Below are 24,298 nucleotides of genomic sequence, written 5' to 3'. Positions count from 1 at the left end.
TCCCGCCCTCTCTCTCCCTTTCCTGCAACGCAGCCTCCAACAACATCCCCTCTTCCGCGCCCCCGCGCCCCCCTTCGTCCGCGCCCCCCACGATCGCATCCTGAGCCCCGGCATCGGAGCCAACGCGCTTCACTTTCCACCCCGCCACCACCACCATATCTTTCTCCTCGCCCTTCTCCTCGCCGCCCTCGCCCTCGCCCTCGCCCTCCATTCCGTCCCCCACCGCTGCCGCTAACGGCTTCGCACGCCCACCGCGCTTCATCCACCGAATCCACGCCCCCGGCCCTTTACGCTCCAGCCCCTTTCCGCCGCCCTTCCCTTGCCCCCGCCCGTCCCCGCGCTCAAACACGACCCTCCGCCCCACCACAGGCGGGAGCTCCATCGCCGCGCCAAACAGGCCAAAAGAAGGCGTCGACGGCCGCGACGCCATCGCCATCGCCACCATCCTCTCCTGCTCCACCTCGTCCTCGTCCTCGTCCTCGTCGTCGGCACTCTCGTCCGCGGCGGCGGTCCTGTGCACCCGGCCCTCCCCGTCTCCCGGCTCGACCAGACTGCCCGACAGCACCACCGACCTGCGCACGAGCGGAATCGGCGCCGGTACCGCGACGAGCCGCCCAAACAGGCTCCCCTCCATCCTCGACACCCGCACGATGCGCCACCCCGCCGACGCGAGCAGCGCGCGCAGCTCCGGCAGCGTGCGCTCTAGCCCGTTAAACGTGACCTGCATCTGTGCGCCGCACGCACGCACGCACAAACTCGATCCATTAGCCATACGAAGCAAACACCAGGTGGAGCCGCAGAATCCTTACTGTCAGGTCCATCGAATACGCGCTCGCGCTTGCCTTGCCCATGTTCGCGAGCAGCGGCCACCGCGCGCCCCTCAGCGGACGCAGCTCCGTCTCGTCCTCCGCCCCTTCACCTCCGCCCACCTCACCGTTGTCGTCGCCCCCCCTCCTCTCCTCCGCTTGCGCGCACGCGTATGGCAACACGTGATCCCCAAGCACCAGGTACGTCGGACGCCCGCCCTCGCCCCCGTCCCTGGCCGCCTTCCTCAGCTGCAGCAGGATCCGTCTCGCAAACGCGTCTGGCCAGTCGTGGCAGATTACTCGCAGAATGAACGCCGCGGGCGGTGCACCGTGCACCGGCTGCGGCGTGAAGAAATCGTGCACTGCGCAATAATTTGATATAGACAGCACAGCGTCTACGTGCGCGACCCACGCACCTTGGAACGTCGCTCTCCCCGACTCGATCAGCTCCGGGCAGCGCTCCCGCCAAGCCTGCCGACCGCGTCAGCTCAAAACACGGCGCGACGACTCCGAAACTCACCTCTATCCCCAACGCACACACTGCCTCTCGGTCCTGGATAACGAACCGCAGCCCGGGGTGCGCCTCCGCGAGCCGCATCGACGTCGACCCTATCCCCCCTCCGACGTCGACGACCAGTGACCCTGGCGGGAGGGCGTCGAACGGGAACGCTAAACGAGACGCGCACTTGGTCAGCGCGCTCACAGCAAACCAAGCCGACACGTCCACCACTCACAAGCGAACCCGTCCTCCTCCTCCCACCCCCGACTGCCCCCCATCGCGCTCCCGAACCGCCGCAGTCGCCGCTCGTTCCCCGGCGCCTCGAGCCACGCCCAGAAGTGCGCGTCCGTCCGCTGCGAGAGGTGGAACGCCGTGCGCGGATGCGGCGGCAGGCTCGCGCGCTTCCGCTTCCGTGCCGCAGCCGCTTCATCCTCTCCTACCCTGCCCACGTGCGCCTTTTCCACCTCCTGCACACCCAGCCCCACACTTCCGCTCGCCTGCGACTTGGTGCGCAACTTCGCCTTCGACTTGGGCCTCCACAACGCGCGCGGCGACATCGGCGATGGCGCCAACGCCGGAGACGACGCCATCGCCGACGGCATCAACAGCGCCGCGTCCCCCGCCCCCATCCTCGAGTCCGCCCTCGCGCCCGCAAACAGCGCGCCCATCGACTTTGGCGACCTCAGCAGGCGGCGGTGCGGCGAGCCCGGCGACGCCAGCGTCCCAGCACCGTGCGGTCCGTGCCCGGCCGTCGCGCTGGTCGTCATCGTCGACAGCGGCGTCGACAACATCGACGTTGACATCGACATCGACGCGGACGCGTGCGAGGGCGTGGGCGTTGACGCGGGCGTGTACGTGGGCGTCGAGTGCGCGCTCGAGGGCGAACCGTACGCCGCGTTGGGCGTCGACCCGTGCGTTGCGGCGGTGCTGCTCGCCAGGGATGGGCGCGGGGACAGGAGGCCGCGCAGCGCGCGGGCGGTCGGGGACGGCACTGTAGGGGTACGCGGAGACGGTGTCGACGGCGCGTCTGCGCTCGAGTCTGGATTCGCGTTTACCGGCACCGGCATCGGCACCGAGGCTGGGTCCGCGCGCGGGGGTGGCGGGCGCAGACGTGACCGTGGGGGCATGCGGGGCGGCGCTCCTCCGGCCGAGCCCGAGTGCGCGACGGACTCTGCACGTGGATTCGAAGGACCAGCCTCGGCTTGCCCCGGCCCCGCCTTCGTCTCACGCGCGATCTCGTCTTCCGTGGGCCCCGCTGCGTCGGGGAGGAGGGCATCGGTGAGGTACGCCGAGGCCTTGAAGAGCTCATCCGTGCTAGATCGTCGTCGTCGTCGTCGTCGTCGTCAGTGTTTATCGACATCGTGCGTATTTGCCCCGCGAGACTCGAGGTGCACGAATCGCGGAGTGTAAAAAACCAAAGGAGACTCACTTGAGCGCGACAAATGCGGCCGTGCCGTTCGTGTCTTCATATTTCTTCGCCGGCCTGAGCCCACGACGACCCCGACCAAGAACATCATATCATGAGCTTCCACGCGCGAGACGAGCGAGCGAGCGCGGACACGCACCACGCGACGATGGCGTCGAACGCCTTGCCGGTATCGAGCAGCGACGACACGCGGTTCATGGCGAACGCGTCCGGCGCAGCCTCCTGCACGACGTGATGCGTCGCGAGCAGGCGCAGGATGTGCGCTATGCGAAGAACACAGGCGTCCTCGTCAGTACGCGCGCGGTTTCTTGCTGGCTATATGTACCGAGACCGAGGGACAGAAAAAAACAGAGATTTATCTACACGATCGCGGAAAAGCCGCCGCTCCCGCTCCTCCCCCGCTTTTCGCATCACCCGCGTGCAAGAGCGAGCGCGCCTGCCACGTCACGCTGCAGCGCAAGAAAAAATGGAAGAAAAAAATGGAGGCAAACGCGGACGCACCAATCTTAGTCTCGTCGACGCCCGTGCGCTCCGCGATGCGTGACGCCCGCACGCCCGCGGGGCCCGCGTCACGGAGGAGCTCTGGGATGTGCGCGGCCTCGAGGAAGCGCAGGCACGCCGGGAGGTGGTACTGCGCCGACGACGGGATCCGTCAGAATTTGATGTTGAAGACGCGAGGTGAGCAAAAAAAAAAAAAGAGCCGGACGCAGGGGGCGAGCGGACGAGGAGAGAGGGTGCGTATATGCGCGGGAAGAGCGGCGGTGTGGCGAGGGCGGGAAATGGGCCATAAGAAGTGGTGCTCGTACAGTATGATGATGATGATAGAGTGATAAAAAAGGGGGGAAAGCCGATCGGGAGGGACTCACTGCCATGCTCGCGTCGCAGAGGGTGAGGAAAGGGGCGCGCACGGTGGCGGAGAGGTGGCCGGCGGCGGCGACGATGCGGGAGATGGCGTTCGCGACGTCCGGGTGGGCGGTGAGCGCCTCGGCGGGGCTCGCGGGGTCGCAGGGCGCGTCGAGCGCGGGGAAGTCAAGCGGCGCGGCGATGCTGGGGCTCGGGCTCGGGCTTCGACTCAGATTGGGACTCGGGTGCAGGTGCGCGTGGGCGCTTGAGCGGGAGCGGGTGCGCGGGATCGGGCTAGGGATGCGGGTGGGGCGGAGATTGGGGCTGGACGGGAGGCGGGGGGAGGCCGTGCGCGGGCGGGGGGCGTGTATGTGCGTGTGTGCGGAGGAGGGCGCCAGGGTCGTCGAGGAGAGAAGAGAGGGCGACGTCGATCGAGGCTGGGCAGAGAACTGTGAGGACGACAGAGACGGCGAGGGGGACGAGGATGGGGACGGCGAGGGAGGGACGGAGGAGGCGTCGGAGGGGGCGAGGGTGGTGCCCGTGTCCCTGTAGACGCGCTCGATGTCGAGGATGGCGTCGCCGATGATAGCGTGGAGAGCGTGGAGGACGGCGAACGTCATGCCAGATGGGGGTTAGGTGGGGGTGCGGTGCAGGGGAGATACGAAGAGCAGGAGCCGCGCGAGGACGACGAATAAGAGGGCGGAGGCCCGTGCGCGAGCGAGCGAGGTGGATTTGCGTGACATTAATGCCATTTGCATTTGCCATGCGGGCAGGACGTGGAGCAGCCGCTGCTCCTGCTCCTGCCGCGGGGCGTGCTAGCATTGGCGCTGTACTTGCTCGAATCCATCCGACGTGCTGTCCACGCCCGTCCGTGCCCTCGCCCGCGTGCAACCCCGCGCCGCTCACAATGTGCTGCCTCCCGCGCCCATACAGGCTTAATGCAACCGGCGCCCCAGAGCCAGCCAGCGCCCGCGCCTCTACCCCCGGCTCGCTCGCCCATCCAACCGCGCGCGTGTCCCAGAGCGAGCACGCGCACGCGCAGAGGCCACCATTCGATCCGCGCACGGTGGCGCCCCGCATTCTCTTCGGCTGCTCCGCTGCTGCCCCACGCCCGCCGCGCCCAATCTGTGTGGCGCACAATATACCCGCGTTTAGTAAAACCGAGATGGGACAGATCCACGCACGCGTACCGATGCAGTGGCCAGCGCGCGCACGCACGCGCGTGGATGAAAGCCTCAGCGCCGCGGGCGAGGATGCAGAAGCACAGTGCAGCGCCGCGCCGCGCCCAGCACGTTCGTTTATATAGACGCGACTGGCTGTCCCGTAGCGACGGCACGGCATCGACGACGACCACGGAGGGTGCGGCAGCGCACGCACCACCCCGACGTCCACGGGCCCGCGCGCCTTCCCACGCCGCCCACTTCCCTACATGCATGTTGCGTGAAGCATGAATGCATGAAGCAGCACGTCCCCAGCGATGGGTGTCACCGCCATGCCCGAGCCCCCCCTGCGCCCGCGCATGCGCCTGCGGAATCCGGATCCACGCGCAAGACAGCCTGCCCGCTCCCGCTCCCACACCCGAGAGACCCGAGCGCCCGGACACAGCGCGACGTCGCGCGCGGGTGCGGGTACGGTGTGTGGGCGCTGATCAGTGCGTGCGTTCGGCACGTATGCGTGCACGAGGCGCGAGGCGCTGATCCCAGACGCCTATTTGGAGCTGGGCAGCGCAACGCAACGCAGAGCAGAGCAGCGCAGAGCGAAAATGGCGGCCGAAACGGGTCTGGCGAAGTGAAGGTGCCAGGGTGGACGTGCGAGGAGCTGGGTGGGCCGCCAGTGGGCGCGGATCCAGGGCGTGTCTCGTTTCGAATGGAGATGTCGACGCGTTGACGCAGCGCGAGCCAGGAGCGTGCTCGCCGACCCCGCCATCGAGCGATCGAATCGAATCGAACCCGACTCGACGTTTGCCCGTGCTTTCCTCTCTCGCATTTGGATTCGCAGCAGGCAGACCATCGCACACTCGGCAGATAAGGGAGAGCGAGCCTGTCCGGGCATCCTCCGCTACCGAAAGCCCCCTCTTCCAACCAATCCTGGCAGGTCGCTCGAGTCCAAACAAGCTTGGGAAAAAGCCATGAGGTCTGCAGCGGAAATTAGCTCGTCATTGCAGGAGCCAAGAAAGAACGCACTACCACTGCTACACACGCTGGCGACGATCTCGCGAAGCTTGCTGACACATCCTAGTGCGACCTCCGTGCCGTTGTTTGGAGTACCACCAGCGACTGAATTACTATTCGGACGACTCTCGCTCGGCGCGTCCCTCCCCTCGAACACACCGATCCTTTCTAACTCTTCCATCGACCATCGGCCCTCGCAGCCCCGCGCTCGCGTACGGCTCCGTCCGCGTCGGCCACCGTGCACAGACGGCGCCGCACCCCGCCGCACCGCACCGCCCTGTTTTTGTTCACGCCGCGGGAGTCGGGACACCAACACTGATACTGACATAGACAAGTCGTAGACACCGACACCGCGCTCGCAGCTCGCAGCCCGGCCGTCGGCGCGTCGCGCGCCATCAGACCAGCACGCGCACGCGCACGAGCCTGATCCCGAGGTGCAGCGTGCGGGCGACATGGCGATGACGACGCCGCGCTCCTCAGTCGTCTCGTCTTGTGCAGAGTCACGTGGGTCGCCCGCACGCGCCTCGTGCGCCGTGACTGAGGCACGTCATTGCTCACGCGAGCGCAGTGCACGTGGATCGTGACGCCCCACCTCACGTCCTGCGTCCGCTCGCAGCACCGCCGGAGCGTAGACGACGAAGACGACGGCCGCACTCGATCGGTCGGTCGGTCGGTCGCGTCCGTGCGAGTGCCGCGGCGCGCGCAGGAACCACTGACTCGCATGCATGCACGCGTCGCGCCCGCGCTGAGGACTCACAGGTCACTCTAGGCCGCCTTCTCCTGCTGCGATCGCATCGCGAGCTCGTGGAAATCTGGAGGCGCACGCCCATCGCGCCTTTTGCCACGCAGCATGCGTGTATTATAGGCTCGGCACGTGTTCACGCGCAGCACCGGGATGCCCGCCGCGATCATGTACGACGGGATGTGCGGACTGGGAATTGGACCGGCAATGCCTTGCTGACCGGCTGACCTTCTCTGATGCAAGTTGGAGCTCATCCCCAGCGCTCTCGCAGGAACGGAACGTGGTAACACCGCGCTTACTGTTTCTTTCGGACACCGTGCACCAGGACGGCCCGGGCCTGCGTCGGGCACACGGTTTCCGACGCGGGGTGGCCTGCGGAGATCGAGCGCGGCGTGGTGTATCGTTGCAGCGCTTTTTCGGTCTCGCGCACGATTCGGCTGCGTTGCCGCGCTAGGGGGGGCGCCCTCTCCTTCTGGCATATCCGTTCTGAAGCCGCCGACTACGTCGTCCTCCTCTTCATCGTCCCCGTCGATACCGTCACCTGCTGCTCCCGTGATCCCGTCCGATACCGAATGAGCCCTCAGCCTCGTCAAGCCACTCGGAGGCGGTGGCAGAGGCATACCATTAAACGGGCCGCCTCCAGCTCGTGCGCGCACGATGCGCTCGGTGTACGCGCTTGGCCGCGGCCGCGGCCGCTCCCTCCGAGCGAAAAAGCGCCGCTCCTCGTCCGCAAAATACCCGCTCGACGATGCGGGCCACATGCGTCGATCCCACCGCGTGCGCGCCGACGCCGGCGACTCTGCGGGGAACATCCGCATGAGATCATGGCCGGAGAGCGCAGGCGGGTGCCTAGCGCGGCCGGTCCCTGCCCATCGAGCGGCGCCGGTCGTCAGTCGTGCGCGACGGTGTTTGGCGGTGGAGGTACGCACGGTGGTGGGCACGGTCCACGGCCACGAGGAGATCCCACTCCGAGCGTGGCGGAGGGCCATGGGGCGGGAGAAAGTGCGCTATGCGCGGCAGGCATTGGGCGCCCGGGGCAGCGTCGTCGAACATCGTGCGACGGGGTAAGAAGCAGGGTCGGAGGCAGAGGCGAGCGGGGTGAGTCACCAGCGACTCGTCCGCACGGCGCAACGCGCCGCGGCTAATACGCAGCCTCAAATGGGGACGGACGCGCATGGGGGCCAAACAGGGTACGTCCCGGCGCTTAGTGGCAAGGGACAAGGGTGAGCCTCCTCCCTCTTCCTCGTGCATGGTGGTCGCCCGGCGACCCGTCTCGTCCCACATCTCGATCGCGGACGTCAGGTCAGTACGCCAATGATCCAGGTGGCCATCGCCGCTTGCCATCTTGAGGGCTTTCTAGATCCTCTCCATTGTCACCGTCGATGCCGCTCCCCTATCTTCCCCTGTCCGACGATGAATAGGTTACAGTCTCGTCAAGCGGTATAGGCACAGGCATGGAATGTTACGCGCCGTCTGTGCTGTGCATGCTTAGCCCACTGGGCCGCTCGCTTCTAGCGACTCTGCAGAGAACATCCGCATGGACTCGTGACCAGCCATCATGGTGAGTCGACCGCCGTTTAGTCCAGCCGCCGGGCTCGGGTGAGTGCCGCCGCTGATCGAGATCGCCTGCACACCGCGAAGGAACTGCGACCGCGCGTCATGGACACCCCTGAGAAGGCGTGCGCCACCTGCACGGAGCTCCTGCAATTTCTGAAGGCCCATCCTTCGCGCGCGCCTGCCAGCCTCCAAATCGCCTTCGAGCTCCGGATGCAGGGCTCCCCCTACACGGTGCGCACACCCGTACTTATCGCTCTCGCTCTTGGCGGGCGCTCTCGAGGTCATGATGGACGCCTTTCTGTGACACGCGCCGTCGGCGCAGCCGCGACTTACCCGATCCGCCCCTCCTCGAACTTGACAACTAACTAGCGGATGAATCTGATATCGACCCTTCAACTTGACACGTGATCGACAACCGCGCTAGCGGACCCCTGCTTGTGGGGACCGGCCAGATGGGCCGCTTACGGATGTGCATCATCTCCAACTTTGCATCGGTGGAAATATCATTGTCCCTGAGGATTGCCGAAGCATCTCACAGTCTGTCTCTCACGAGTACAACGCTTGGTTGAAGCAGTCAGCGTAATTCAGTATTGAAACCAGCACTGCACTCAACTCTTTTCTCGCCTCTCTCTGTCGGACACGTCTTTCCTGTGCCAACCATATGCGCTTCCATCTCGGCAACGAGGTGAATCACTCATTCACGCGATTTTTGCAAGAGGCGAACATGAAAGGAACGTGTGAGAGACGCGACTGTCATTCGTGATCGACGCAGAAATTCGTTATACAAAAAATCATTGGTCGAGGTAGGACGCGAAATTTGAGACGCGACTTTCTACCCTTCAAAACCGACCGTGAACGTCCTCCAAAGCTCCCGACACTCCCGTTCCCATTCATCAGGACGAGGGCTGGCTGGAGGGCGCATTTTCTTCCTTCTGCGCAGGCCGGATGGGCTCCGGGAGGGGCCACTTGTCCGTCTGCGCGGCGAGCTGGACCATCCAGTGCTTCGTCGTCCCGTCGCCCTGCGATCCGCAAACAACGAACATCGCGCGCCCAGCAATAGATTGGTACAAAAAAAACAGGGAATTCGGCGATGAGCGGGACATTAGTGGGGAGAGCGGGAGGAAGGGACACGCACGATGAGCGTCGCGGGGAACCCGGGGTCGAACGGCAGCACGCCCTCGATGCGCGCGATCTGGGCGCGCGAGAGCGACAGCGTGAGCGCCTCGATGTTCGCGCGCAGGTGCGCGACCCTGCGCCCGCCGACGATCGGGAACACGTACGGCGTCTTCTGCAGCAGGTACGCGATCGCCACTGCAATCGACACACGCAGAAACGGCCCCCGCGGTCAGCGTGTAACTTCTACGGCAGAGGCGAGGAGGGCGCCACGTACCGGCCTGGATGCTCTGCGCGCCGAGCTCGTGCGCAACGGTCTCGAGCGCCGCGCTCATCGCGCGCTCGTCCGCCGTGCGCTCCCACTGCCCACCGAACATAGTGCGCCCCTTTTCGCCGGTCTCGCGCCTATGCGCTTCCTCCGCGTCCGTGCGCAGCTTGCCGCTCGCGAGCACGTCCCATGGGGCAAGCGCAAGGCCTGTGTGCAGCGGTGCGACGCGACGAGAGCCGCGTGGGGGCGCGGACGTGGGACGGGGAAGAGCGGGGTCAGCGAAGAGGGGGGCAGTAGAGGGATGCATACACACCTTCGTTGCGGGCCATGGGAATGATCTCGCGTTCGAAGGAGCGCTGGAGGACGTTCCACTGACCCTGATAAATGCAGAACGGGGTCTTGCCGTGATCGCGCGCGTACTGGTTCGCCTTGGATACGATCCACGCCGGCGTGTCCTTGCGCGCCCGACGGACAGGAGTCAGTTCAGAGCGACCAGCCGAGAATCGGGACTGCCAAAGCGGGACTCACGGAAATGCCCTGCGTGCGATCCATTGTATCGTCAGCGCGCGGCCCATAGATGACGACGACGACGCGAGAGCGCGGGAAGAAGAACGGGAGGACGCACGAGGTAGAGGACCTTGCCGCTCGCGACGAGGTGGTGGAGGGCGTTCATGACCTCCTCGACGGAGGTGTTCCAGTCCCACCAGTGCACGTAGAGCAGGTCGATGTACGTCGTGCGCAGCTTCTGCAGCGACGCCTCGACGCTGTTGCGCAGCGACTTGGCGTTGTTGCCCACGAAGTGGATCTTCTGCTGAATCCCAGGGGCGGTGTGTTTATAGTAAGTCGTGTACTGCGCGGCACGGCGTGAGGTGCGGGTGAGCGTCGAGGCGGAGGATGTAGATGCAGAGCAAATGCACCTTGGTTGCAACGAAGATTTGCTCGCGGATCTTGCGCCCCTCTATCCACTCTCCGATGAACTCTTCTGAGCTCTCGTCTTGGCTACACACCACACCAGGCCACATCGTAAGCAAGCGATGCGACATAACCGGTCCAGAGAGGAAAACTCCGCGCGCCCGCGCACGCTCGGAGCAGATTCATCAGTCGTACGCACTAGTTGCTCGAGGTGTCTATGAAGTTGCCGCCGGCGTCGAAGTAGGCGTCAAGGAGCTCGAAGCTGCTTGCCTTGTCCATCGTTCCCATGCCGAGCGGCCCCCACTTGTCGCCGATGGACATCGCGCCGAGCTGCAGCGGCGACACATGCACGCCCGCGAGCGGCGAGAGCGGACGGTAGCGCCCGAGTGGGGTCGGTGGCTCTGGGGCTGGCTGGAGGGACATGACGCGTTACTCGTCGTGATTATGCAGAGGGTAGGGGGAGACTGGGGAGACGAGAAATGGAGAGGGATGTGGTAGGTGTGTATGCATTTATAGGCAGGATGCGCCGCGGGTGACGTCGGCGAGGAGTCAAGGACAGATGAATGCTGGGCACCAAACAGGGTAGAACGCGTGTATGTAGGTGGACATGCCGGCGCGTAATAAGCGTGCCGTGGGGACGCGTCTTCGAGCAAAAGGAAATTGCGCTATACACAGAATACGCACACCGTTCAAACTAGCACGCTAGCTCGTGATTCCAAGGGGCAACACAGGGGTTCCCTGCGCATACAGACCGCAAGTTACCTGGATGAGTGCGCTGAGCGCGATTCCATGCATAGCGAGTAGGGTATGACAGAATCATATGCACGGGCCATGAGGTCTGTGCCGAGGAGCCTCGCGATGACGCACTCGCCGTTCTGCGCATATCACTGGTCGTGCAGTCGGTCGGGGATACTTATCATGATGAGCCTCGCCGAACAATCCAGATACCGATGTGGATCGCGCGGCGCGCACACCAGTGGGTCAAAGCCGGCGTAGACGCGTAACCTCTAATGCCGGCATCGTCCAACTGAGCAAATTCAGCACTCAAAGAATATTTAGGAGCGAGCTGAGGCCGTGAGGTCCAACGAGTCACGAAGCACGGCACAAGCATTGCGTCTGAGACTTTGAGAGGAAGAAAACCCAGCGGTGATTGAGGTTCATGATCACGACAATCAACAAGGCTTCGATGGTGGATCTCACGTGATGGGAAACACAGACGCGTCGGTCTCGCCCCAGGATCGTGACAGTCAACTGCCCAAGCAGCTAGTATCGCGGGCCCACGCATCTGATATTGATCCAGTCAATCTCCAAAAAAGATACACGTCTGGAGTCTTGCAGATGTTTTCGCATATTCGTAAGTTCATGAGATACCGTTTCCTTCGAGGGAACCCAACCGAGATGCGCGCATAAGAGCTCACCATGTAGTCCAAGCGCTTTCAGGTACAGAGGAGGGTTTGCATGTACTTGTTTTATATGTGTTTAAAACTGTTCCATAAACGCGCACTCCCGGGTGTCGGCACTTCCTTGGGCACGTACATGCCAGTCGCGATATCGTGCTTTATGCCACGAGACCAAATAGCGGAGAGCTGTAGAAATCGACACACATGGACCTTTCCAGATCATCGCACTAGAATTCTTCACAATTCGTCTTGTTTCCAAGACAGTGATTACTCTAGTGATCCGGATAACTACACTGGAAGACTCGCACGGCGCTGCATGGTCCAACCATGAGCGGCAAGCCAATAACACACCCTCTATCTGCCTGCAACTAAAAGGTGTAAAAGACCGAGAAGAAAGGGCAACGAGCGCCTGGGGTAGACAACGGTAGGGTTGCGTCAAGGGTTGCGTCAAAGGTATCATCAAAGGTATCAATAGCGTAGCGCATAGACAAGGATGACACGGATAAAAACGGAAGCGGCGATCAAATCAGAAGTCGGTTTCTTGGCCGACATACGACCAGTCTGCTAATTTGTCTTCTGTTTGCTTCAGATAATCATATCCAACGAAACTCATCACACTATCGCGCGACATTATATCAGTGAGGGGGAGGGGGAGGGAGAGAAATCCAAAGCCAGTTCACTCACTAGATAGTGCCGTCGGCACACCCGACGACGACTTCCTCATGGCTCAACTGCATAGACATTGGGTTCTTCTCAGGCGTCGCGAGTCCGGTGAACTTGGGAGGCAACGGTCCAAGCAAGCCCCTCATGCCGTTGCCTGCGTCCCCGTCGGCCAGCATGCCCCACGCCCCGCTGATAGTCGTGATCTTGGTGTCGAAGTCGACGTGCGGGTCGTCCACCTTGGTGCTCCCACCGTCGCTGTCATCGTCTCCATCCTCTGAAGCCGGTTTGACTTGCTTGTCACGATGGGTGGACATGAATATCTACAAGGCAAGGATGATGCGCAGTCAGCGCAAATCACGACGGTATGACTTGGTAAACCATTCTACCCTACGATCGGCACCGGCTCTCGAGCTGAACCTCGTAGCAGTCACCACCCTCCTCTTTCTCGGGTCCACAGCCCCGACGACCACGTCGGGGGTCTCTACGACTGCTATCAACTTCGGAGGCGCCGTCAAGATGGCCGCCCGCCCGAATCGAATCGAGAATGGCGACAACGGGGTGGTCGACCTATTGAATGGACTGATTGGTGTGCCTGGCGTCCGCATGCTAGCGCGCGGTTTCCCGGCGGAGGATGTAGAGACGTTGAGCGAGATTCTGCGCGATGGCGTTGAGAAGGATGATGACAGCGAGGACTTTGTTCTGAGGCGAGACATGGAGGCGCTGAGGTTTGAAGCCGATTCGTGAGTTGATGACGTGGTGACCATATTTGATTGCTCCTCTGTCTCGTTCCATTGAAGGTGCATTATAACAGACTTCGTCGCGCACTGGGGACAATGTCAGTAGGTAGAGACATTTCGGGTCTCAGAACTTCGACGTACAGTCATCTGGGTGCCTTGCGCCGCAAACCACCTAGGTGTGCTTGTAAGTGACCACGATTGGATTCGTATACCAGAGGCTTACTGGAGCATGTTGTTCGGTGCCATTCCAACATGATGCAGCTTCGCATTCAAAACAGGATCGCTACCGCCCAATTCCGACAACTTGAATTGCGAGATCATCTCTCGTCGTTCTGAGGTGCGAGGCCCAGTGAACCTCCAGGACACACGATCATAGCAAAGATGCGCTCACTGATGGAGAACACCCTAACCATCCCGTCGATAGTCACACTGACCACACGCTCTCCCTCTTCAGGCGACCCACCACTGATCAATTGCACACCGATATTGACAGTCGTCTGCTGGCCAAACCGAACGATCTTCGTCCCGGCCCGCCAGTCCCAACACACCAGAGCTTTATCGGCTCCCGCGGAGACCAAGTTCTTGGAGGATAGGGCGACCGCACGAATTCCGTTCAGATGCCCAGCTAGTTGCTGCAGAGGGTTGAAAGTAACAGACGAGAAGAGATGGACGCGTCTGTAGGTCACGATCAGAAACATTTCAGTGATAAAGTGAGTACCGCTCACCCAACGTCGTGGAAGCCGACAACGAAGACCTCTAATCATGCGAAGCTTCAAAATTCAATTCAAGAAAGAATAGGCAAAGCAATACTCACCTTCATCAGCCAAGAAGTCTACACAGCTGACGGGCTTCTTGACCTGCAAGCATCGCTTCATTTCGCCAGTCTCGATGTCCCAGAATCGAATTGTTTCGTCATAAGAACCGCTGATGAGACGCTTGCCTATGTTTTTTTTCCATCAGATGTTAATGAGTAGCATGTCCCAGCATGTCAATAGAGGTAAATACCGCGCAGAAGAAGTGTAGTGCAGAAATTTGTATGCCCATTCAGGAACCTGATGCTCTGTGGAAGTGCGTTTTTGAAGTTAGACTCCCGATGATGTAGAGACCGATACAATGGCTCCCTGACAATTCCAGCCAAATTAGTACACACCTACAAATTAAACATTGAAGAAGACACTTGCCATCCTGCAGACGTTGACGGGGCCTTGAGAGGTATGGGGTCTGTTGCAGTGATTCTCAGACAATGAGCTTTCCACAAGGCCGGTACATGCACTATCCCTTGCCACTTCTTTGAAACCTGCAGGTCAATCAGAAATGAAAAGAATCGAGAACCCAAACATCATCATTTGCGTACAGCTTCAACTGATAAGAGTTCCGGAACGCTGAAATATTTGAAAATCTTGAAGGTAAGGTCCGGCGCCAGATTGCCGATAATGTCGAAGGTCGATCTAGCGTATTTCTCCAGCAGAAGAATTTGAAGGCGAATATCGCCGGGCATGCAAGCTACCTAAAATTTAGCATGGACTCCGACACTAGACCTGTCTGCAAAACTCACAGTCAAGAATGAGTGCAATGCTGTGTATGTCAAAAGTGAGTCTCCGGTACGCCTGAGAAGAGACTATGAAGACTTACAGGCGCATCCGCTCGTCTCTACTAAGCGTTCTAATCGCTTTCCTCACCTCCATCTCATTGAACTCACTATTAGAATCTCTCCTAAGAGCCCTGAGCAGGTCAACGTCGCCGTCATCGTCCAGACCATTGTCACGATACCCGCTCCAATACCCACCCTTTCTGCTTCTTGCACCGCATACACAAAGATCATCGTCATTCTGCACGGTGACGACGCCATTGCCTAATTCCCGCTCCCGCTCCCGCAAGACGCGCACTTCGGCCTGCAGAGCATGAAGCTGCATCGCGGTCGCGGCTTGCGCGCGTGCGAGAAGACGCTTGTAATGCAGCAGCTTCTTTGTATGAATAGACATCAGAGTATCCAAGCCTTCTTGGAAATCCTCGTCTACGTCTCCGTCGCCCGCATCAGTCAACATCTCCAGCGTCATGTCGTCTCCGTCCCAGACGGACATAGAGCCGCCCATGTCGTCTTCTTCATCCGCATCAAGTCTGAGGGCAGAAGGATCCAAGTTGCCAGGGTCGAACTTGGGCGGTGACCACGGAGAGACGGTCAAGGCAGATTGCCCAGATCCATTACGGGAGCGCTGCTGCGTCGACCCTGTCCTAGACATAGTCGCAGACCTTTTCGAGGGGGTATCATAAATGCTCCGAGTCCGTGATGATGCGCCGTTTGGCGGCGTGTTTCTCGGTGGTGTAGCCATCGTGTGACCCTTTGCTTTCGGGCTTGGAGACGTCAAGCTTATAGACGGCGAAGCAGTCGATTTGGTGTTTGGCGACTTGTGTTTATCAGCTGGAGACGGGACAGACATGGTGCGCGTTCGAGGCATAGCCGGGAGCGTGGGGACGGTCTGCATGTTTTGAAGCTGAGACAGAGGTTCCGCGGGACCAAACATGGACTGGGTCCGGGCACTGCGCGCGGTGCCGGCTACTGATGGTGGAGTACGGTATGATGAGGGCACCAAACGCGGCACGGGACGGGTGGTTGGAGATGGAGTAGACGACATGTTCAGACTGGACGAGGATAGAGATGGGTTCACATAATCCGTAACAGGTGCTGATTGTCGACGAGCGGTTGGCAGCGATGACACTAGCCGTTTGGACGCGACGCTGGAGGCAACAGGGAAACCCTTCGACGCGACGGTGTCCCCATGTATGTTGCGGGGTGTAATCGTCGGCGCACCACTAACGTTACTGGCAAGTGATGCGTTTGACACCGTCCGCGTCTTCGCAATGCCACTTGTTGTCGAACGCCTCGAGAGGCGCGACGGCGCCTCCGATGATACAGCTGCTCTGTTGTATGACATACCGAGCTAGCACATTCGCCATGAACGACGATCAGTTAGAGATGAAAAGATGGAGACGTACAGCGTGAAGTCCGTTGTACTCTCCTCGGTGAAACCGCGGACCGTCCCTATGCTCTCACACCGATCTGGGTAAGTCTACTCAAGATAAACCGAGTCTCGTGTCGTTGTACAGCGACCAAAAGGTGATTAAAGAAAATGATAATTAAGAGGGCAGGTGATTGGCCTCGTGGGCGTTCGAACTGTGTTGAAGGATGTGAGCGCTTCACAGCAGCCGAACGCGACCAGTCTCACGTGTACGAATAGAGCAGGTACACGGCCTACGGCTCACAATCTCATGTATGTCGAACTCAGAGGCCAAAATCCACCAGTTCAATACATGCGTACAAGAAATATATACAAGAAAATATCCAAAGTCACCAATCGTACATCCCGTTATCCACACATACCAACTGAAATCAGAGTACAGTCCGTTCCGTTAGTTAGTCGGGTAATTCCCATGAAGATACTTTTCCGCTGCTATCACCGTGGTATAGATATTCTCTGTCAAGGATCAATTCAGATGAACATAAGATGGCTGTCTCAGGTAGATGAGGGTTACTTACCCAATGAACCTTAGGGCGGTGATCGGGTCCGCCTTCCTTGCGTGAAGAGTTCTCAGTGTCACAAACTCCCACTTGCATTTTTCTCCCTTCGGCGTAGCGTCAGCATTCCAGGTCCTCAGTGTGATCTTGCCATCAGGCGAGCCTGTTGCAAGAATCCCAAGGTGGGAGTACTCTCGCTCGTGGAATGCTAATGACATGATCGGCGGGAAATGCAGGTGAGTGCTGAAGGATGTGAGGTCGAGTTGTGCAATAGACCGTGCATTGATGGTATGGAGGCATAGCTTCGTTCTCGAACAAGTCGCAATATATCCCTGAAAAATATAATTCAGTTATAAGTAGTGGCGTATGGAGAGACACGCACTGTGCTTTCGTTCACAGCGGCCAGATGGATCTCTGTCTCTGGGCCTTCTCCGTGCCATATTGATCTTGTATATGTGGCTTTGTTCAAGTCCCAAATGGCGGCACTCCCGTCTTTCGATCCGCTGACAATGACGGACCATGCTCTCGAGGCAGTGACGCAAACAATACCAGCCGTATGCACACGCATGATGTTGGAGAGGGAGAGGTGCATTGATGTGGGTCCACCAGCATTGCGAGAAATGCGCCAAAGTCGAACGATATGGTCGCTCGACCCAGTGACCAGATTGTCGGAATCTGGAAACACCGCGCATGTACAGTCTAAACCCTCGATGACTTGAACCACCTACGGGGAGGATACAGATCAGTCGTGCTGGTCGTAGCGATAGGCTCGAACCACTTTCCTTGCGATCCACAACGGCTCTCAACTCGACGGCCGCAGCTCTTCCTGTACGGCTGAAGCCCCACTCAACTCGCTCATGAGGATACGAGGGCACGGAGAGAATACCGTCAGGATGTGGGATCACCCGTTCCCCTATCATATCTATCGTTAGATCTCGAACAGGAGTGTGTGGCCCCAAATCTTCGAAGTAAGCAGGATTGTTAGTGAAATCTTCAAGTGGGGACGATGAACAACTAACCTCTAGCAGCTGCCCTATGACTTTGGATGAGTAAAGCATGATCTTCTTCGATGCCGTGCAGAGTCCCGAGTGGCAGCGAGGACAGTCCGTGCATGAACCGTTGAGGATGAGGAACATTGAATAGTCGGCGAGGGGTCTGTCCAACTAGGTGCCCATCAATTCAGATATGATTGTAAATCGCATTTCAATGCTTACAATTGTGAATGATACCGATAGTTGCCTCGCGTTCGAGATCATCCGTTATAGAATCCAAGTCTTAGAAAAATCAGCTACGCGAACCTAAATGATCTTGGCAGCATACCAATGGAACCCTCATAACTGAGTGGATGGAAGACATTGAGTGACGCTGGATCGCGCTGCTTGTGCCCCCAGATCAAATCAATCCACGCAGGCAGGTGTTCGCTAACATAGTCACTCTCGAGGGCCTGAAACAAATGTCGTCAGCCGAAAAGCCACATTGGTTTGGCCAAGCTTAACTTACGCGGCGGTTCAACGTGATGAACAACAAGGGATCATCTTTCGCCCAGGGAGGGAGGCCAACATGATGTATTCGCTCCCCGTTATTCTGCTGAACTCCGAAATCCAGGTTGGCTGAATTTTCTAAGAATCTTGTTGATGATTGATGTCAATACATGAAATCATTAACAAGACTGAGGACTTACTCGGGACAAGTGAAAAATTCTGGAATCAATTCCCGAACATCGCCACGGATATCTTTCGACGCGGAATCATAAGCCCTTGCAACATTACTAGACGTCCATGTCCATCAGTTGTACACCCTGTTAGTAGTATGGTGGATTTACCTGAACAAGCGATCGGGCAAGTCCCAGTCCCCTCCCTTTTCAGTCATTAGCGTGCCAATGCTGGTGCAATCAATTAAAATGTACCTGTAGTGTTTTGAACATGTTTGTGAACGGAGACATTCTAATTAGGAAGTGGCAGACAATCATCGATGAACTGAAATGTGTGCCATAGTGGAAAGGGGTTTCCCCAACGCTTTCCAGGCTCTCATAACGAGACTTGGCAGCTTCACAACGAGCTGGTGTGAGGGCCCCCATAGGCTTAGTTAAACTAAGGATGTGATCAGAAAGGGCGCAAATGTAAAGGTATGAAGCAGATTTACTCTCTAAATGAATCTCTTGAGGACAAATCTAAAGTCTCCGAGCGATAATCCTGTAGCACCCAAGCTAACAGATAATCAAAGATGGCTCTAGTTGAACAGAAGTCTGAAAGAGAACCTACGGAAGATAGGGTACTGCGTAGCGTCACTTGGCGTACGGCCAGATATCTGGTTGAGTATGCTCAAGTACGTATACTGGCGCAGGATATATGTCAAATTCGAGACTTTAGGGGAGTATCGATGGCATACATTGCTGATTTCCCGAGCCTGCCATTTTCTTTGAGCGCTTGAGAGCTCATCTGCTCGGAAACCAGACAAGACTCTGGCACTGGCTTTGACGAGCATAGGAGATCTGAGGAGACCAGGAGTAAGCTCTGAAGGATTTCGGTTGCCATGAACAATGGAGGAGAGTTTATGGTTCATGTCGTGCCGCTGTTTCTTTGTCAAGAAAACTATGAGGAGAGATCTACTGTCCTTGAAGTAGATCTCCAGTCTGTGATGTGATGTCAGAGATGAAGATTCAATAGAAACTTAGAACTCACGCGACGTCGCGGAAAAGGAATGTTCTGTCGCTGAAGCTGGCTACTTGATCGTATGACCTGTGGCAATTTTATGGAGGTGAAAAACGTTTGAAGTGCACTGCGGACGCACCATCGCTGAGCTCGCTGAATACCATCCAGCTCAACTATGCTACCTGGCACAAAGAACAAGGTCTTCGGTGCCTCGTGAGCCTCGATGACCTCTCCGTCATCATTCTCCACTAATCCATCCAACATGTAGAGATTCGTCCGTCCAAAGATGAGTAAACCAGCTACATGACATAAGAGGAGTCAATCTCAGCATCAAAGAGACATCGTTAGTGGACAGACGAGATGAGTCGACTCCCGTAATTCGAGCCACGGTGCTGATGGCGTCAATGACGTCTCCAGGTTCTAGATCATGCCGCACACGACGATGCTTGTCCTCGACAACATCTTCAGCGAGCTGGCGGTCATCTGCAACAAATGAAGTAAGGGATGGATACTGCATAGAGATATTCTCATACCGTCAGCGTCAGTTGATGATATCTCATACGATTCAGCCCATGGAGGCACTTCCACACGGAATATGGACTGATCGTCAACGATAGGATCTTCAATTCCCCGAAGGTTTTCATTACCATCAAGTTTGAATGCCATGGCCACCTCGCCATCGGACTCCAATCTTTTTCTAGAATTTGGTGATATGAGAATACTCTTGAGAACCCAAAAACAAACACACGTACCTGACCCTGCATGGACCTTCAGTTTCATCTAACCGCCACAGGTGATGCTGATCCGGTACCGCCCACAAGCCCCGCTCTATAACCAGAGGGGAAACCCATTCGACAAGGCGGGTCATCTGCCGATAGTTCTCCCGTCTAAAATTGAGTTATTGAGTTCGGATTACTCTTGGTGGTGTTGAATAAGACGCCCACAGATCTAGCACATTTTTGCGGAGTCGCTTACGCTCAGAGACAACGATAGTCTCACGCCATTCATGTATTCGTTGAATAGACTTCTGCACTGTCCGCTCACTGACTTGCAGGCTAAGCCTTGTCGATGTCAGGCGGGTTCGAATAGTACGACGATCGGTTAGCAATTCAGGATCAATTGTGGTTTTGGCGCCTCCTCCGCTGACTACCGCCTCTGCGGTCTTCAGTATGTCCAGTATCTGTCAAAGAGTATTCCTGTTATTTGGGCTACTCAGAGCTAGTCAACCAACCTACTTCGTTCTTCTGGCCTCCCGCCACAACAACGCTATCCAAGGCCAAGGTCAAGCCAAAATGCATCAGCTTCTCGACCATACGAACGATCCTCTGTTCAATCTCGTCCATTGACGAAAGTGTGTTCACAAAATACCGAAAAGCTTGGATGAGAAGTTGTGTCGTCTGCTGGGATTTGAAAAGCTGGCAAAACGTAGGACTGGTTGCCTGCAGGTCGACCAATGCCTCCAACAAGAGTTCGGCAGCAGATTCCGTACCTGCAGATATGTCTCAGATAAATTGGCGAAGTGGCTGTCTCGAAGAACTTACTATCATTATCCGTCTCCATATTGTTTATCGATGGAACCTGGTGGACGACGGACGACAGAACCTTATTTAAAGCGGCCAAGATCGCGGGCATGATATTAGGACAGGCGATAGTGGGGACATTAGTACTCTGGACATCGCTACTCCCTAATAGTATCCGGAATGCTGCTGCGTGCACACTTGTATTCCAAGCATACGGAAGTACTGTCTTTAATACAGACCAACCACTGACCAGCTCGAACTTCCGGCTGAAGGACCGAGAAGTATTGAGACTAACGTCGATGAGCTTGAGGACCTGCGTGGCTACAATGGGCGAAGGTCGGTCACCAAGAAGCAATAAGCAGATACGGGTCAAAGGCAATGCTGCAGCAAATTTGGTGTAGCAATCCGAGGAGGACGACAAGATCGAGATGAACAGCTCCAAGATCTGTTCGGCCTTTTCGCGCGCATGGTCGTGATCGATGCGAGATATCACCGAACGAGGTGAAGAAACTACCGAACTCCCTGTGTCGTATCAGAGCAACTTGTCAAAAAGAATTCGAAATTGTTATCCAGGCGCAGCTTGCCTTTATGTAGATTGGCTGCCAAATAAGAAACAACAGGTTTCACAACATCGTCGATCGTGAATGCCGTTTCCGCAACTGCCCTCATGGCGTCCAGAATGAACGGGCCGATGCCGTCATTATACCAGTGTGTCTGCCAGACGAACAGGAGTCGCCGTACCAGACCCACTTTCGAGAGACGTTGTCGGCAGTTGAAGTTTCGATATCTACTCGATCGCATGAGGGTCGAGAAATGCTCTAGATGTACACGTTGGATCTCTTCTCGGGTATGCGACCAGAGCTCGAAATCCAGTGCTATAAATCGGTACGCAACGATGTTCGAGATGGTCGAATGACTGTAACGAAAAACGCTCAGATGGCCGCTGTCAGATTTGATACAAATGACCTACTCTGGCGATCTAAAATTCATTCCCATGAACTCAAACAACGTTTCAAAGCCTGTCATGTTGATGAGCTCGCTCTTGCTGCGGAGGATAGCGGACAGGATCTCGTATCCTCCTACGCACTTTCTGTCAGACTATCAGGATGGTTGATTGAAGTATCACCCACTGATTCGTTCCATGTCTTCCGAGTTCTGCCAACTATTGCGAAGACCATCGGTCAAGATACTAAGTGTACGGGACAGCTCGTGAGCACTCTGCATAGAGTATCAGCGATCAAATCGACGAAAGGAGGACCAGATACACGTACACTAGCCAATTGTACTAATCTCAAAAGAACGGCGGCACCCCCGATCTTCCAAACAGCAATGTCAATGCAATATGCCTTCATCGGAAGTACGTCGCCTTGCCGAGCAAACCGACCCATAACGCTACTTTCCACAGGCGCATCCTGACTGTCCGATTTATCCCAAAAGATAGACGGGACCAGAGAGAATACGACAGAAGCCTCGTCGATCCCGATTCCATCCTTGATTGCCTTTACAAGCGAAGCCACGTCGGATGGAACACCGTGTTTCGAAGCAATGGTCGAAAGGAAAATATTTAACGACGTAGATGCTTCATATGTCAGGAATCTGACGAGTTCAGGTGATTGAAACATGGAGCTATATCGAGGTCCCAGGTGATGGATGAAACGAGGCAGATGATCACCTACAGCAATGTGAATATTTTGCACAGCTCAAAGAAGAATGAGCATCTACCAAGAAGCTTCGATATCAGGCAAGCTGAAGCCATACACCAGCTCATCCGCGCATCATCCGAATCGTCGCCTATTGTATATGTTCCGGTCTGAGCTATCGAATCTGGCCTTGGGTACGCCCAGTTGGCCGTTTCGTTCAGTACTCCATCCACGAAGAGACCTGCAAAGACATTGAGTTGTTAGAAAAGTTAAAAACTAGAGAAATACTGACGGATGGTAGGATTGGATATTCTGTGTGGATAGTGGAGTAATGCGAGGTGAATCCACCGGGACTTTGGGAAGCTCGTTTTAGAAACAAGCTCTGGGACTTTTTGCCCGAAGCTCCATATCTCCAGTTTACCATCAGGGCGTATGCTGAGGCTGAAGAATCGGCGCGTAGGAAGCGCAAAGGAAAAGAGTGCGTGTGATTTGTGAGCAGGAAAGTTCTCGATCCGTAGCCAGATCTGCATTCCAAGGGAGTCAGCTTTAACTAGCAGATTCGGTAAAGCATCACTCACCATAAACGTGAATCCGGTTGATGGAAGGCCTTTCGTATTTTCTTCAGTGAATTTCACTACAGAGCGACGCTCGAAAGAGAAATGATCAAGCCACCTAGATTTGATCCCTGAACGGATCACGTCCAGGATATCCGAGTCTAAGGACCCGTCAGGCTTGACAGCCTTACGAAAGACCATTCTCGTTTCCGCAGGCGTTGCACCCGCGTCTAAAAGTCGTCTCAATAACTTCTGCATCGCGCGCCGCTCTTGAGGCTTGACGGTCGCATTGCTCTTTTGGTCGTAGAAAGTTCGAAAGAGCGATTCTGCAAGCCCTAAGTTGCTGAGAATCGCTTGGTTCCTATGACACAAAGTTGAGAGGCGTTCAAGAAGCTTGTAGAGGGTGTAGTGCAGAAGCCGATCCTCTCGATATCCCGGTAAGAAATTCCACAGGGCTTTCAGAGCCTTTGGCTGGACTATGAGACCGAGATGTGGTTCCGCTTCGTCGATTTTGACGCTGATTCCCTCGTAGGTGACATCCCGGACGACCGAGAACAGATTTGATACAGAGAAATCGTGAAGTGCCAATGAGAATAAGAGGCCAAGGATACGATCTCTCACGTCGGCGTCACCGTCAACAAATGGATGAAGAGCTTCAGAAAATGTTTCATAGCCAACATGATTCTTCGTGCTTGTTAGTAATAGTTGACAGGGCAATGACGCTAGACATTCACTCACCTGGAAAAACTCATAATTCTCTTCATGGTCATACATCGCTTCTGATGCAATAGAGAAGATGAGGTGCGTGCCTTCAAGCATTTCTGCTCGGACCTGCTCCTCGGGCTCAGCTATTGGCCCTTGACGGGGAGCATGCAGAGTAGAAAGAGTGGATATGATCGTCAAGAAGCCGTCCAGCTCTCTAAACACGTCTTTCGTGCACGCATCCTGCAGCATGATCCTATGCACTTCGGATAAGACCTGGACGCCACGCTCAGATATTATGGGGCGTGATGAGAATCCAACCAGAGCTCACGTCTATTTTAGACCTGACATCCTCAGTTGACTTGAGCTTCTCGACAGCATTCCGCATCAATTCAATAAGCACGTCACGCGCAAAGTCCTCCGGTGCTAGCTCATCGTCGGGAGGTGGAAGTGGGGTGGTTTCTTGACGAGGCGACGCGTCAAACCGAGCACGCAGTGGAGTGAGAAGAGCGCTGAGCATAGTCTAGATGGCGCTTCAAATATCTAGAAACGGGGACTGCGGTGACATGAGGAGAGGGGC

The 24,298-nt window shown here is 57.1% G+C and overlaps 7 protein-coding genes across 7 annotated transcripts; 1 reads left to right on the top strand and 6 right to left on the bottom strand.

Moving 5' to 3' along the window:
• Nucleotides 1-634: 634 nt before the first annotated feature.
• Nucleotides 635-4,194, bottom strand: HETIRDRAFT_330777 (uncharacterized protein; the record flags this gene model as incomplete). The annotated part of the gene is made up of 9 exons (XM_009554428.1): nt 635-727; nt 810-1,168; nt 1,223-1,277; nt 1,327-1,504; nt 1,567-1,746; nt 2,735-2,788; nt 2,871-2,994; nt 3,233-3,362; nt 3,598-4,194. Coding segments are annotated over 9 exons (1,770 nt in total), but the record flags the coding sequence as incomplete, so codon positions are not given.
• Nucleotides 4,195-4,319: 125 nt separating this feature from the next.
• HETIRDRAFT_108117 (uncharacterized protein) lies at nt 4,320-6,377 on the top strand (the record flags this gene model as incomplete). Its single annotated transcript, XM_009554427.1, has 6 exons — nt 4,320-4,866; nt 4,902-5,396; nt 5,467-5,884; nt 5,946-6,030; nt 6,087-6,271; nt 6,362-6,377. 6 exons carry the CDS (start codon nt 4,320-4,322, stop codon nt 6,375-6,377), a joined length of 1,746 nt encoding a protein of 581 aa, XP_009552722.1.
• A 133-nt stretch (nt 6,378-6,510) lies between these two features.
• Nucleotides 6,511-7,831, bottom strand: HETIRDRAFT_108118 (uncharacterized protein; the record flags this gene model as incomplete). The annotated part of the gene is made up of 2 exons (XM_009554426.1): nt 6,511-7,352; nt 7,417-7,831. 2 exons carry the CDS (start codon nt 7,829-7,831, stop codon nt 6,511-6,513), a joined length of 1,257 nt encoding a protein of 418 aa, XP_009552721.1.
• Nucleotides 7,832-7,975: 144 nt separating this feature from the next.
• On the bottom strand, nt 7,976-8,329 carry HETIRDRAFT_108119 (uncharacterized protein; the record flags this gene model as incomplete). Its single annotated transcript, XM_009554425.1, has 1 exon — nt 7,976-8,329. One exon carries the CDS (start codon nt 8,327-8,329, stop codon nt 7,976-7,978), a length of 354 nt encoding a protein of 117 aa, XP_009552720.1.
• A 436-nt stretch (nt 8,330-8,765) lies between these two features.
• HETIRDRAFT_412478 (uncharacterized protein) lies at nt 8,766-10,801 on the bottom strand. Its single transcript, XM_009554424.1, has 8 exons — nt 10,537-10,801; nt 10,343-10,424; nt 10,051-10,275; nt 9,954-9,962; nt 9,739-9,880; nt 9,435-9,632; nt 9,180-9,355; nt 8,766-9,063 (listed from the first exon to the last, which is right to left on the bottom strand). The coding sequence occupies exons 1-8, from the start codon at nt 10,758-10,760 to the stop codon at nt 8,938-8,940; spliced, it is 1,182 nt and encodes a 393-aa protein (XP_009552719.1). The 5' UTR covers nt 10,761-10,801; the 3' UTR covers nt 8,766-8,937.
• Nucleotides 10,802-11,975: 1,174 nt separating this feature from the next.
• HETIRDRAFT_67790 (uncharacterized protein) lies at nt 11,976-16,240 on the bottom strand. The gene is made up of 14 exons (XM_009554233.1): nt 16,132-16,240; nt 14,770-16,076; nt 14,693-14,712; nt 14,492-14,640; nt 14,315-14,434; nt 14,143-14,254; nt 13,952-14,077; nt 13,863-13,893; nt 13,529-13,812; nt 13,361-13,469; nt 13,279-13,309; nt 12,787-13,224; nt 12,422-12,720; nt 11,976-12,354 (listed from the first exon to the last, which is right to left on the bottom strand). The coding sequence occupies exons 2-14, from the start codon at nt 16,068-16,070 to the stop codon at nt 12,264-12,266; spliced, it is 3,111 nt and encodes a 1,036-aa protein (XP_009552528.1). The 5' UTR covers nt 16,071-16,076; nt 16,132-16,240; the 3' UTR covers nt 11,976-12,263.
• Nucleotides 16,241-16,549: 309 nt separating this feature from the next.
• HETIRDRAFT_331060 (uncharacterized protein) lies at nt 16,550-24,238 on the bottom strand (the record flags this gene model as incomplete). Its single annotated transcript, XM_009554423.1, has 31 exons — nt 16,550-16,610; nt 16,673-16,983; nt 17,034-17,375; nt 17,449-17,642; nt 17,692-17,814; nt 17,866-17,925; nt 17,972-18,095; nt 18,152-18,278; nt 18,333-18,419; nt 18,474-18,508; nt 18,558-18,741; nt 18,794-18,857; nt 18,913-18,985; nt 19,040-19,283; nt 19,333-19,389; nt 19,442-19,601; nt 19,660-19,785; nt 19,836-19,999; nt 20,055-20,189; nt 20,247-20,482; nt 20,538-20,803; nt 20,844-21,332; nt 21,365-21,738; nt 21,793-21,901; nt 21,953-22,040; nt 22,094-22,494; nt 22,545-22,703; nt 22,755-22,986; nt 23,041-23,700; nt 23,755-24,006; nt 24,068-24,238. 31 exons carry the CDS (start codon nt 24,236-24,238, stop codon nt 16,550-16,552), a joined length of 6,108 nt encoding a protein of 2,035 aa, XP_009552718.1.
• Nucleotides 24,239-24,298: the final 60 nt, after the last annotated feature.

This window comes from Heterobasidion irregulare (genome assembly GCF_000320585.1).
Source record: "Heterobasidion irregulare TC 32-1 unplaced genomic scaffold scaffold_13, whole genome shotgun sequence".
Classification (NCBI taxonomy): Eukaryota; Fungi; Basidiomycota; class Agaricomycetes; order Russulales; family Bondarzewiaceae; genus Heterobasidion; species Heterobasidion irregulare.
This window is presented reverse-complemented; position numbering and strand designations above follow the sequence as displayed.